The 12350-nt window shown below is 40.9% G+C and overlaps 1 protein-coding gene across 1 annotated transcript in view; it reads right to left on the bottom strand.

Annotated features, from left to right (window-relative positions):
- LOC136447632 (fibrillin-3-like) overlaps nt 1–12350 on the bottom strand; it is a 43172-nt gene that overhangs the window by 26556 nt on the left and 4266 nt on the right. Inside the window, exons 8-27 of the mRNA XM_066446673.1 lie at nt 11895–12095; nt 11434–11634; nt 9903–9992; nt 9487–9687; nt 8880–9074; nt 8579–8698; nt 8335–8451; nt 7934–8050; nt 7330–7446; nt 6903–7025; nt 5936–6052; nt 5347–5466; nt 4906–5022; nt 4620–4736; nt 4308–4424; nt 3727–3846; nt 3254–3370; nt 1678–1797; nt 1160–1276; nt 834–950 (exon numbers count right to left, since the gene is read on the bottom strand). Of these exons, the coding sequence (XP_066302770.1) occupies nt 834–950; nt 1160–1276; nt 1678–1797; nt 3254–3370; nt 3727–3846; nt 4308–4424; nt 4620–4736; nt 4906–5022; nt 5347–5466; nt 5936–6052; nt 6903–7025; nt 7330–7446; nt 7934–8050; nt 8335–8451; nt 8579–8698; nt 8880–9074; nt 9487–9687; nt 9903–9992; nt 11434–11634; nt 11895–12095 (2661 nt within the window). The remainder of the gene's footprint in view (nt 1–833; nt 951–1159; nt 1277–1677; nt 1798–3253; nt 3371–3726; nt 3847–4307; nt 4425–4619; nt 4737–4905; nt 5023–5346; nt 5467–5935; nt 6053–6902; nt 7026–7329; nt 7447–7933; nt 8051–8334; nt 8452–8578; nt 8699–8879; nt 9075–9486; nt 9688–9902; nt 9993–11433; nt 11635–11894; nt 12096–12350) is intronic.

Raw genomic sequence — 12350 nt, 5'->3', positions numbered from 1 at the left:
TAAAGGACCAATGTAAATAAAAGGTGCAAAACAGTTATGATTCCTCTGCAATCCAGCCAAGTCGCCTCATATTGACGCCTATGATTTTGCCTGAAGCAACTGCCTCTCGGTCCTTGAATGCTTTCACCCAAACACCACATCAGCTAATCTAGATATATGCGAGTGAAATCCTTGTCTAGTATTATGTCGAGCGTCCAGTAAACATACATATGTGAAAGAACCTATTCGTTGTATTTATCGTTACATTGATCAATTTCTGAAAAGAGAGCGAGCGGCAAGTGATGGCAGTCAAGTCTAATGCTTGGTGCAGAAGTAGATCAACGTGCCGAACAGCTGCCATTCCAAGATCTGGAGTACAGTAGTCAGCTTCGTCATGTCACAGTTTGCGTCTTTAAGGTACACTTATTCTCTTAATGCAGATGTTTGTTTTCCCATGAAGCAGAACTACATATCATTGAATCCCTCACCAGCAACAATAACGTGATTGCGCCTCTATCTGCGCCAAACAACCTATTCAAAAGAGGCAAAAACAAACCAGCAGAATCTATTCAATTGCAAACTACACAAACTACTTTCCACATATTCTAAAACTAATAGATAGAGCAAGACTATATAGCATGTCTTTTTCGACGCTGTCAATGAGAATTTTGATTGCTTTTGCAGAAGAGAGAGAACTCTGCTATTTATCTACCACTAATGATCTAAAAGAGACTATACACTTCCAAGCCGACAAGAACTACAATAAACAGACGAAGGCGCTAAATTTGGCAATGCCTACAAGTATGCAACTATACCCTTACTCTGACCAAAATGTAACAACAAATCGTATGAACCTGTGCAGTTGAAACCGTCTCCTTCGAATCCAACTTCGCACGTGCATATGTAGGACCCGTCAGTGTTGGTGCAGGTCGCGTTGACATTACAGGGGTCAATCTGGCATTCATCTATGTCTATATAATGAAAGAAATCACACTTAAAAACGTTTTACTATTCTAGCTATTGAATGAAGCTCAACAGTAAACAGTAGCGGTGCTGGTTACACTGATTCCACACGTTGTGGAAGATCAATGGGGGGGGGGGAAGTGTCCTGCAATAAAACCAGATTGTTATTTACCTAAGGACCAATGTATGTATCTACATCTAATAAAGTTGTTCTCACCTGTGCAGTTCAGACCATCCCCTTGGTAGCCATCCAGACACTCGCATGTGAAAGATCCATCCGTGTTGGTACAGGTCGCATTATCGTCGCAAGGGGAAGTCTGACATTCGTCTATATCTGCATATGGAAATCGAAACATCAGAAAATAGCTTATAAACGACATTTGGTGCATAGAAAAGAAATAGATCAGGACAGCGCACTCATAAAAAATGGAAAATAAGCTATCATGGCTACAGATTTCAAATTTAGGAAAATAAACATTCAACATATTACAGCTATTATATTTAAGGCTTGTTTCGACTCTAAACATGAGGACACCAGATCAACCCAGAATCAAATTAGCTAGCTGAGACACCATCTAGCTCGTCGTTAGATAACTTTAGAAACAGCGTCTGTTGGTTTAAGACGCCATATCTAAATCACACATTAAAATGTAAACCCTGTGTGGGCAACAAAGGCAATATGACGAGACTAAGATCTACAACCAACACTATGGTTAATCAAATCCAGATAGTGACCTGTACAGTTGATGCCATCCCCGGCATATCCGACTAAACAATCACACGTAAAAGAACCAACGGTGTTGGTGCAGGTTGCATTGGTGTGGCAAGTTGTGTCGTTGAAACATTCGTTGATGTCTGCAAAGAGATTTAGCTATCTAACTCATGGACGTAATGGCAGCCGTATCTGATAATGATGTAAACATGGGATTTGTGTAGAGGCAAGCCACACAGCTGGACAGCCACACGTTTAACCGGTATAAGAAACGTCATTGAAAATGTAAAACAGGCCATGACCAGCAGCTGTCATTGATGCCTACGCAACAACATGTTCCAAATCAATGGCCATCCTACAGCTGGCATCCATGCCAACTAGCGCTACCCGTTATAATGAACTAAAAGCTATGCAAAAAGGTATCTGCCGGCCATACTGTAGCACCTGATCGGATAAGCACATTGCAAACACGGAATATGGACATTCAACGAAACAACTTCTGTATCTACAGGTAAATGAAGCAGGGCAATAAGCTTACATAATTTTTAAAAAAAATCCATCCATATTGCAATGACAAATCATATGAACCTGTGCAGTTCAAACCGTCTCCTGCGTATCCAACTTCGCAAGTGCATGTGTAAGACCCGTCAGTGTTGGTGCAGGTCGCGTTGGCATGACAAGGGTAAGCCAGACACTCGTTTACGTCTACAAGAATGATAAAACGAGCTTCAAATCATGCACTGTATTGTTCTGCTACTTAAGTAGAAAGATACGAGCAGCTAGTACTACTGTGATGTTCTATGTAAGAGTTTGAATATGTGGCATAGTTGACAAGATTGTTGACAAGATCTTCAAGTTTGACAAAGCACCGCGATTTTGTAATGTATGTGCCACATCAAGCCTTGAAATCAATGGCCTTCCCTGACTTGGTACAGGATCTACTAATAATAAGAGCCAAAATGGCACTCTGAATAATTCTGTAATAACCTGTGCAGTTGATGCCGTCTCCATCATAGCCGACTACACATCCACACGTGAAAGAACCGATAGTGTTGGTGCAGGTTGCATTGTTGTGGCAAGTTGTCGTGTTCAGACATTCATTAATGTCTGCAAGAAAACGATCTGTCAATGTGATGAACGTTGTGACAGCAGAGCCTGCAGCTTAAATCAGTTTAAGTCGTCCAAATGCGAGAAAGGTCGAAAAACATCCTAAAGCTCACCGACCATGGCGACCAGCTGTGCGAAATGCGCTTCATGACGATGCCATAACAAATTTAAAGTAGACAGAAGCAAATGCTCAAAGAGTTCACATCCACTCACAATGCTTTCACAAACCTGACTGCAAGCGACTGAAAGCTAGGAAAGAATTTATGCTATTGCACACGGAAGCAAGAGAATAAAACTAGACTATTCTTCCCCAGCATGATTTAAAAGAACATTGCTACGGCAGAATATATGATAATAATGCCGAGAGTTCTAACAAGGAGACAAAACCTTTAACTACAACCAAAGGTAGCAGAACCTCAATGAGAAATACTATCCGGCTTAATACAGCTCCACCCAAGCTCCAGCCACATTACAATGATAAATGGTGTGAACCTGTGCAGTTGAAACCGTCTCCTTCGTACCCAACGTCACACGTGCATATGTAAGACCCGTCAGTGTTGGCGCAGGTCGCGTTGGCATGGCAAGGGTCGGTCAGGCACTCATCTATGTCTACAAGAACAAAACGAGCTTAATAAAATCATTCATCGTAGTCTTCTTCAAGGAAACAGATACGAGCAGCGAATGCTACAGTATTGCAACGTTCTAAGATGGGGCATAGTTGCTAACAAGTTTGGACTGCAAAAGAAAAACACGATTTTGCAATGTGTGTGCCACATTCAGCTTTAAAATCAATAGCCTTCCCTCACTTTAATCAGGCCATACTAAGAGAGAACATAGCTAAAGCACCGCGATTTTGCAATATGTGTGCCACATCAAGCTTTGAAAGCAATAGCGTTCCATGACTTGGTATAAGAACTACTACTTATAAGGGCCAAGGCTGGTGCTATGAACAATTCTGTAATAACCTGTGCAGTTGATGCCGTCTCCATCATAGCCGACTACACATCCACACGTGAAAGAACCGATTGTGTTGGTGCAGGTTGCATTGTTGTGGCAAATCGTCGTGTTTATACATTCATTAATGTCTGCAAGGAAACGATCTGTCAATGTCATGACCATAGCAGAGTATACAGCTTGTATCGGTTGTCCAGATGCAAGAGAGGTTGAAACACTGACTTAATTCTAAAGCTAACCGGCCATGAAGAGCATACAAATTAAAAGTAGACTGAAGCAAATGCCGACTGAAACCAAAGAGTTCACATCCACGCGCAATGCTATGAGAAACCTTACTGAAAGCTCGAAAGAATTAAGGCCATTGTACAAAGAAGTACGAGAATAGAACTAGACTAATCCCAGCATCATTTAAAATAACATATTGTTACGACAGAATATAGACATATATGTTATATTGCTAATTTCCAGACTTCCAATGAGACAAAACCTTTTACTACAACCAAAGGTAGCAGAACCTCAACCTCAAATACTATCCAACTATACACAGCTACACCCAAGCTCCAGCCAAATTACAATGATAAATGTTGTGAACCTGTGCAGTTGAAGCCGTCTCCGCCGTACCCAACTTCGCACGTGCATATGTAAGACCCGTCAGTGTTGGTGCAGGTGGCGTTGGCATGACAAGGGTCGGTCTGGCACTCATCTTTGTCTATGATGAAAATGAAAGCTTAAACCCAGCACAGCTTCCACACCATACTAGTATTTCCATATCGGGATCTAAAACTTGTATTAGTTAAAGATCGGACTAATGTGTTAGGACACGAAGATTACACAGGAATATCTGAACTGCATACTACATTCTGCATACAACCCATTGGCAATGCAAGGCCAGGACAAATAGTACCTGTGCAATTGAAGCCGTCTCCTTCGTACCCAACGTCACAGGTGCATGTGTAAGACCCGTCAGTGTTGTTGCAGGTCGCGTTAGCATGACAAATGTCAGTCTGGCACTCATCTATGTCTATTGGGAAGAAAACAAAGCTTGAAAACACGCATCGTAATGCTTTGCACAATGAGAAGATGGTGTATCGTACGTTGTTCACAAGATCCTACTGCTAAGAAATAAGCTCAATGTTAGCTATAGTGTTTAAGAACAAAAGAGATCAGTATGTTTCATATTGACTTGTTACCAGTGCAATTGAAGCCATCCCCGTCGTTGCCATCCAAACACTGGCATGTAAAAGACCCGTCCGTGTTAGTACAGTTCGCGTTGACGTTGCAAGGTGAATTTTGGCATTCGTCTATGTCTGCTTACGGAAACAAAAAGCAAACAATTCACCAGAAACACTGATTTCTACACAAATACTTTTGACATAATCTACCGAAACGCTTTACATGCATGAGACATACAAAAGTAATTAAGATCAGCCTCTTAAATATGAAGGGAAACGAGAATTTGGGTATAGCAACAATATTTACCAATGTATTTGTAACGTATAGCTTTGAAATCACTAACCGCCCAAGGCTTGGAAGACTAAGAAGAATGAAAGACATTGCTATCTACCACCATTCTTACAGACCCTACACCTCACAAGGACTAAAACTGGCACTGTGAACATTTCTGTAGTAACCTGTGCAGTTGATGCCGTCGCCGTCGTAGCCGACTACACATCCGCAAGTGAAAGAACCGATTGTGTTGGTACAGGTTGCATTGTTGTGGCAAGTTGTCGTGTTTAGACATTCATTAATGTCTGCAAGGAAAATGAGCTGGCAATGTAATGAACGTTGTAACAGCAGATTGCACTTTGTATTAGATGGAATGGTCAAGATGCAAGATATGCTAAGAAACCAACTTAAACTTGATAAACAGCAAGCCAATAGCTTTCAGACGTATCGTGATGTCTACAAAAGTGCTGAAGAAAATACTGGTGGGACTCATAGCTCACATCCATACGAAATGCTACTACGAAGCTTTCTGGTTGTAAGCTAGGAAAATGTGTCCACTGACTCGTTGTTAAAGGAACTAAGAGAATACCACCAGTGGAATCGAACTGTATGTTCCCAATATTGTTATGGCAGAATATAGACATCTAGTCCTAGTCCACTGCTGAAGACCCGACTTCCAAGAGGAAGAAACTGCAGCTACAGCCAAAGTTAGCAGGACCAAGATTGCGGCTATACCAAGGATCCAGCCAAATTACAACGACAAATCGTGTGAACCTGTGCAATTAGAACCGTCTCCTTCGAAACCAACTTTGCATGCACATGTGTAAGACCCATCAGTGTTGGTGCAGGTGGCGTTAGCATGGCAAGGGTCGACCAGGCACTCATCTTTGTCTAAAATAGAAAATCAGAAATTAAGAAATTTTACTGTGTACTTTTATATAGAGATAGTCAACTGCGAAGACTACATATAGCACTGCATCTTTGTCTTTGTCTTTGTCTTTATTGAAGAAAATCCATTAGTGGTGTGCCCTAAGGCACACCACTAGTCTTCCTGGACTTCTTAACATCATACAATACAACATCAAAATGACAATACATGCATTGACGATAACAACATAACAACATTCAATATTTACATTAATTACAGATAGCTGATTACATGTCATTTAAAAAACTATCTAATTGAAATTGATTCAGGAATCTACTTAAAATTAGAGGTCCTTCCTTAATTGAGTAAAATCATTTGCGATACAATGCCATTTACTTATGAATCAGTTCTACACTTTATAACAAGTGCTCACAGATTCTGGCTTTAAAAGTACGAGCAGAAAGGGTGGTCTGTAGCTCTACCGGGAGCTGGTTCCACGTTGCTACAGCCCTGTACATAAAAGTCTTCTTTAATGCATTTGTCTTAGGTTTGTCTAGTCTAAAAGTTGGCTTTGAAGCAAATCGTGTTCTGTGCGTGTGCTGCTTGTTGACAGAAAGCAGTCTACTCGCAAGACACTCAGGTTCATTAGTGAAGACAATCCTTCTAAAAGTAGTCATAGTGTTCAATGATAGTCTAGTGTGTACAGGTTTCCACAGTGGTTTCAACTGAAGCAAACGTGAAGCCTTATTTTGCACTATTTGTAGGGACTTGATACTTCTCTTTGCATCCATCTATCCCTTCTGCTACAAGTTAAGAAAAATATTTTATCAAACGAAGGCGTTATAGCCGAAACAATACGACCGTACGTCGTACCTGTGCAATTGAAGCCATTCCCTTCATACCCGTCGAAACACTCGCACGTAAAAGACCCGTCGGTGTTAGTGCAGGTAGCATTATCGTCACAAGGATACATGTAGCTCTGACATTCGTCTATGTCTGTAAAATAAATGTAAAGAGATGTTGGAAGACCATTTAACTCATAAATCAAGTAATTCAGTATATCATTAATTGTGCCTGAAGATTATTTGATAAATTGCCCCACATCATTTTAACACCATTCCTTCACCATGGCATAAATTGTGCTTGTATGCCTTCCTCTATTGCAGCTTAACACCAATCGTATCTATGTAAATTCATCTACTTTAGGAAAGCAAATATCTAAGTCCTCGGTAGCACTAAGGAATCCTCCAGTAAAATCGTTTGGGGTCAATGATTGCGCAATGAACAAATCTGTAATGACCTGTACAGTTGAGGCCGTCTCCTTCATATCCGTCTAAGCATCGACACAAGTAAGACCCGTCCGTGTTGATGCAGGTTGCATTGTCGTGGCAGGTCGTGTTCAAACATTCGTTAATGTCTGCAAAGACAATGAGCTTTCAAGTTTATGAACACAATTGTAGTATCTGAGGCAGTTGAAGGCATTCACTCCCAACAGTAAGTTACACTGACTGCTTATTTCCCCCTCTCACTGGACCCGCGGTACGCTGGCGGCGTCGCTATGTTTGTGTTACCCTTGACTTTATAATGGGAATATAATTCAAAACGTACAAGTATGACCAAAAAGACAACAAAACACACTAAGCTTAAAAATATTCGTTATTTGTCGATGAAATTCTTTGAGTGCTTTATCAATTCGATCGGCCGCAGCAACGCCGCCAGCTTGCCGCGGGTCCAGTGAGAGGGCGGCTTAAGAAACAAACCAATAAGGCATTGGCAAGGGTTATAAATACGACAATTGTCAAATGCAGGCAGAGGTGCATGTTGCAAAACCCTTATCATTGATATCAAAACTATTGTATCTAAACTGTTCTAAATCAAGAGTTACAACGACAAATCACGCTGACCTGTGCAGTTAAAACCATCTCCTTCGTACCCAACGTCGCACGCACACATGTAAGACCCGATCGTGTTAGTGCAGTTTGCGTTGGTATGACATGGACTTGTCTGACACTCGTCTTCGTCTGTAATAAAAGGAACATTTTGAGAGCCTGAAGTTATCAGCAGTATACCATACTGTACTGTGGTATGTAACGCTCTACTGGATGACTTGATGGACAAGAAACAATAATATTGTCATTGGGACCTACATCTGATATCATATCATCCACAATTAATAACACCTATATAGCTATGATACCAAACAAATGTGAAAATCATGGGAAACGTTTTTATTTCACTGGCATGAATAGGCGATGAAAAGATACGATTTCAAAATCATATGGAATGTCATGTATGTACTCCATACCAGTGCAGTTGAAGCCGTCCCCCTCGTAACCTACAATACATTGGCAGGTGAACGAGCCGTTGGTGTTTGTGCAGTTTGCATTGATGTCGCAAGGATCACTCAGGCACTCGTCTATTTCTGAAATTGGAAATGATATATTTAAGCGAAAACATCTTGATACGTAGCTAGAACTGATGAGAAAGTTAACCATTCTAGGTAAGAATTATATTTAGAAATTGCATTTTCTTTGAGAAAAATAACACACCTGTGCAGTTCAAGCCGTCACCCTGGTAACCGTCCAAACATTCACAAGAGTAGTTCAGTTCGTCGATATTTGTGCAGTTTGCATTTGGATCACAGGGGGAGCTCCGACACGGATCAAAAACTGTCAAAATGAAAAGAAAATACAATAAGGTAAGGTAAATACGTTTTAACATTCATAAACGTAATAAGGTAAGTAGTAAGGATTCAGTACTTGTCGTTATTTTGGCAGATTTTCACTAGTTTTTCCAATCATTTAGATAAGAGATATATATGAGGGAAAGGATTGTGTCGGAGGAGCTTACTGTATTCGCAGATGAACCGGTGATCTACTGAGCATTCTTCAGTCCACCAGTCCCAACGCGGGATCAAGCCCGTAGCCATCAGAACACAGTCATTGTCATCAGTGTTGGCTATGACCCCCGGGAAGCGGTTGAATGATCCCAGGGGACTACCATCCGAGTACAGGAACACTGTCTCATCCACGCGGTCCTCCAAACCTGTTGGAAGGACGTATTCGTCAATCTATATTCTGTACGATGGAGGTCGACCTGCCCAGCGCAATGGAAGATAGGGAGGGATGGGGGAGAAGGGTCATGAACTCTCGTGAACACGTCACGACCTGATGATGATGATAGTATCCTATATTGTATCATGTTTTGTGATGTATTATGGAAGATATTTCCACTATCGTTTCTTTCGCTTTCCAATCCCGGTGCTACTACGTACTACTCTATTACAGTCTTACTTGATTACAGTGTATCTATCATGATTTTTTTAATGATATGAATATGAACATCTGCATCATCGCGATAGTCGAAAGTTTTATGATTCCATATGACTGTTGCGATGATGATTCAAACCACCACTGGTGTATCTATCATGATTTTTTTTAAAGAGGTACATGCATACCTATCCAGAAACTGACTGACTGGTTGATGTACGTCAGGATGTGGTTCAGAAGGAACTGATGAGTCTCGTTGTTCATGACCCTGATCAGACGGCCGTCATATTGGAAACAACTATCCTCCGCGCTCTCGTAGTCTGTAGAACTGTTGCTGAAGAGGTAACAGCTTCTGTTGAACGGCACATAGGCTGACAGACCGGGACATGCTGCAAGGGAAAGATTACCAGGTAAAATTTTGGTAGATGGCTGTTCCTTTGGGGATTATCATATAGCAAGTCAGGTACAACTCCAATTTACTTTTCTAAAGTTTTGACGAGAAGGCACCCGTTAAATGGGAGAACACACAATTCGTACCTCTAATCTGACGACTTTTAATGTTAATAAATATCATTGAATTCTACTTTCATGGCAGGCTACTTACTGAATGGTGTCACCGTAGAGAACGGCACCGTGATTACCGTTGTAGCGTTCGTTGCGGCTGTGGTTGGTGCTGCAGTAGTTGTTGTTGGTACTGTAATAGTTGAAAACTAGAGTTCCACGACCTCATACCTTCGCCAAATGATTTTAACCTTTATGACTGACGTATTAGGAGTATTTCTCATCAATTATAAATCATACCAGTTGATTGTCTTAAAATATAACATGTCCAAAGTATGAGCTTATCAAATTATGAGCTTAACAAAGAAGGTTATGCTAATATTTGTCATCAATTATGCAAATGAGGCCCTTATTAGCATAATTTGATTCAACGATGTTCACATTCACATAACTTCCCGATGCCACAAAAAGGTTTTAAATGTATGAAATTACCGTCATTTGCCAGTGTGGAATTAAAGAAGTTATTCATTAAGTATGCAAATTAGGCTCACATTTGCATATTTTCTATCTATCAACATTCCTCTCCTCAGTTACAATTTGAAGTCATATCATGGAAGAAAGCAGATTTTTACAGTTGCCTCATTAATTATGCAAATTAGAATCTGATTTGCATAATTATCGTCCAATCATACTAAGCATCACACAAGCTATCAACATACCAAAAATCATGACCATCCATGAAGGCCATCTTGTTATAGTATTTTCTCATTAATTATGCAAATGAGGTATTCATTTGCATAGTTCATATCAATTAATATTTCTCTCTTCCTCAGTTACATATGGACACATGTTTCAGAGTCCTATCATGGAATTTGGCGGATGTACAAACTTTCCTCATTAATTATGCAAATTAGATAGTGATTTGCATAAGAAGTATCTAATCATGTACATCATCACTCAAGCTATCTACTTACCAAAAATCATTACTATCCATCAAGCCCTTCTTGAGTTATTCCCTTTCAAAATCAGACGCAAAACCTGCTCCTGCAGTTCCAAAAAAGCCGCTAGGGGGCCCAAACCCATACCACTTACTCTCTGTCCAAAGATCTATCTACCACTCAAAAATCAGTTCCATAGCATGTCCAGAACACGAGATATCAAAACAGGAAGTTCCGCTGCAGTACTGTAAGAAGCCGCTAGGGGGCCCAAAATCTAATCGTTTTCAGGTCTTATCCAAACCTACCAACATACCAAATACCAAGACAATCCATCAAGGCGTTCTCGAGTTATGCTGTGCCACTACAAACATACAAACGCTACCCTCTGCATAACCTTCTCGGCGAAGGTAATTAGAAACATTAGGAGGTCTGGATTCTAATAGCCGGTTTCGCTAAGTCACAGTTTGCGTTTTAAAATGTACTCTGACTAATTCGTTTAATGCACATGTTTGTGAGGTCTTTCCAATGAAATACATGTCACCGAATCACAATGCCACAAGTGTCAAAGTCCGCTTCCCCTTGTGGATTAAGAACTTGAATTCCTGAAGTTGACGCATTACTCGAATGGCTTTGACATTCTGACACACTGTAATCCATGGAAGTAAAAGTTACTAAGCATGTATCTGATTATCTTACCATATTCGCAGATGTACCGGTAGTCGGGATCAGAGCATCTCTGCGGAACCCACTCCCATGGCTGTGTCAGACCCTTAGCCATCAGCACGCAGTCCTTACCGTCCTCGTTATGAGTGTCGAGATCAGACCAGCGGTTGAAAGATCCCAAGGCAGTTCCATCCGAGTAGTTGAATTGCCCCTCTACCGACCTGTCATCCAAACCTGCAGGATATGTTAATAACATGCCGTCAACTCTTTGAAAACAAACTCAACTCAGTTAGATTTTTGTGTTATATATGGTGCCCTGATATGGCATTTTCATCGATAACTTTTGATCTTACTTGTTGATCTTACTACTTTTTGAGTGCCAGACTCTTTGCGGGTCAATGTGAGCCTGTACATATCTTTTCTACTTATCCAGAAATATTTACGGTAAATCATATGCTTCCCTGACACATAACTTCAGTAGATTCAGTTCCTACCTATCCAATAACTTGTTGCTTGGTCTGTGTAGGTTTCAATGTATTCGACGAAGAACTCGTGTGTATCGTTGTCAAAAACCCTCGCCAGACGACCGCTGTTGGCTATACAGTCTTGCTCGGCGCCCGGATAGTCGGTGGTGGTGTTGCCGAAGAGATAGCAGTCGTCCCGGAAGGGCACGAAGCCATCTAAACCTGGGCATACTGCAAGTCGGGACATAAGATTTCATCATTGTTAAGCCTGCAGTAAATGGCTGCAATGTATTTGACTATTTTCAACAATGTTAATGTATGGGATAAGGGATTCGCTAAGATGCGTTTATCATTTTGCTTCCCAAGCACAATACCAAGATGGTTAACATGAAGAATCAGTCATCTTTCCCTACGTATGGATGAGATATGCCAATAACATGAACATCTGCATCATCGCGATAGCCGAAAGTTTTATGATTCCATATG

This window comes from Branchiostoma lanceolatum, chromosome 13 (genome assembly GCF_035083965.1).
Source record: "Branchiostoma lanceolatum isolate klBraLanc5 chromosome 13, klBraLanc5.hap2, whole genome shotgun sequence".
In the NCBI taxonomy this organism is placed as follows: Eukaryota; Metazoa; Chordata; class Leptocardii; order Amphioxiformes; family Branchiostomatidae; genus Branchiostoma; species Branchiostoma lanceolatum.
Note: the sequence above shows the minus strand (reverse complement) of the source record. Positions and strands in the feature narration are given on the sequence as shown.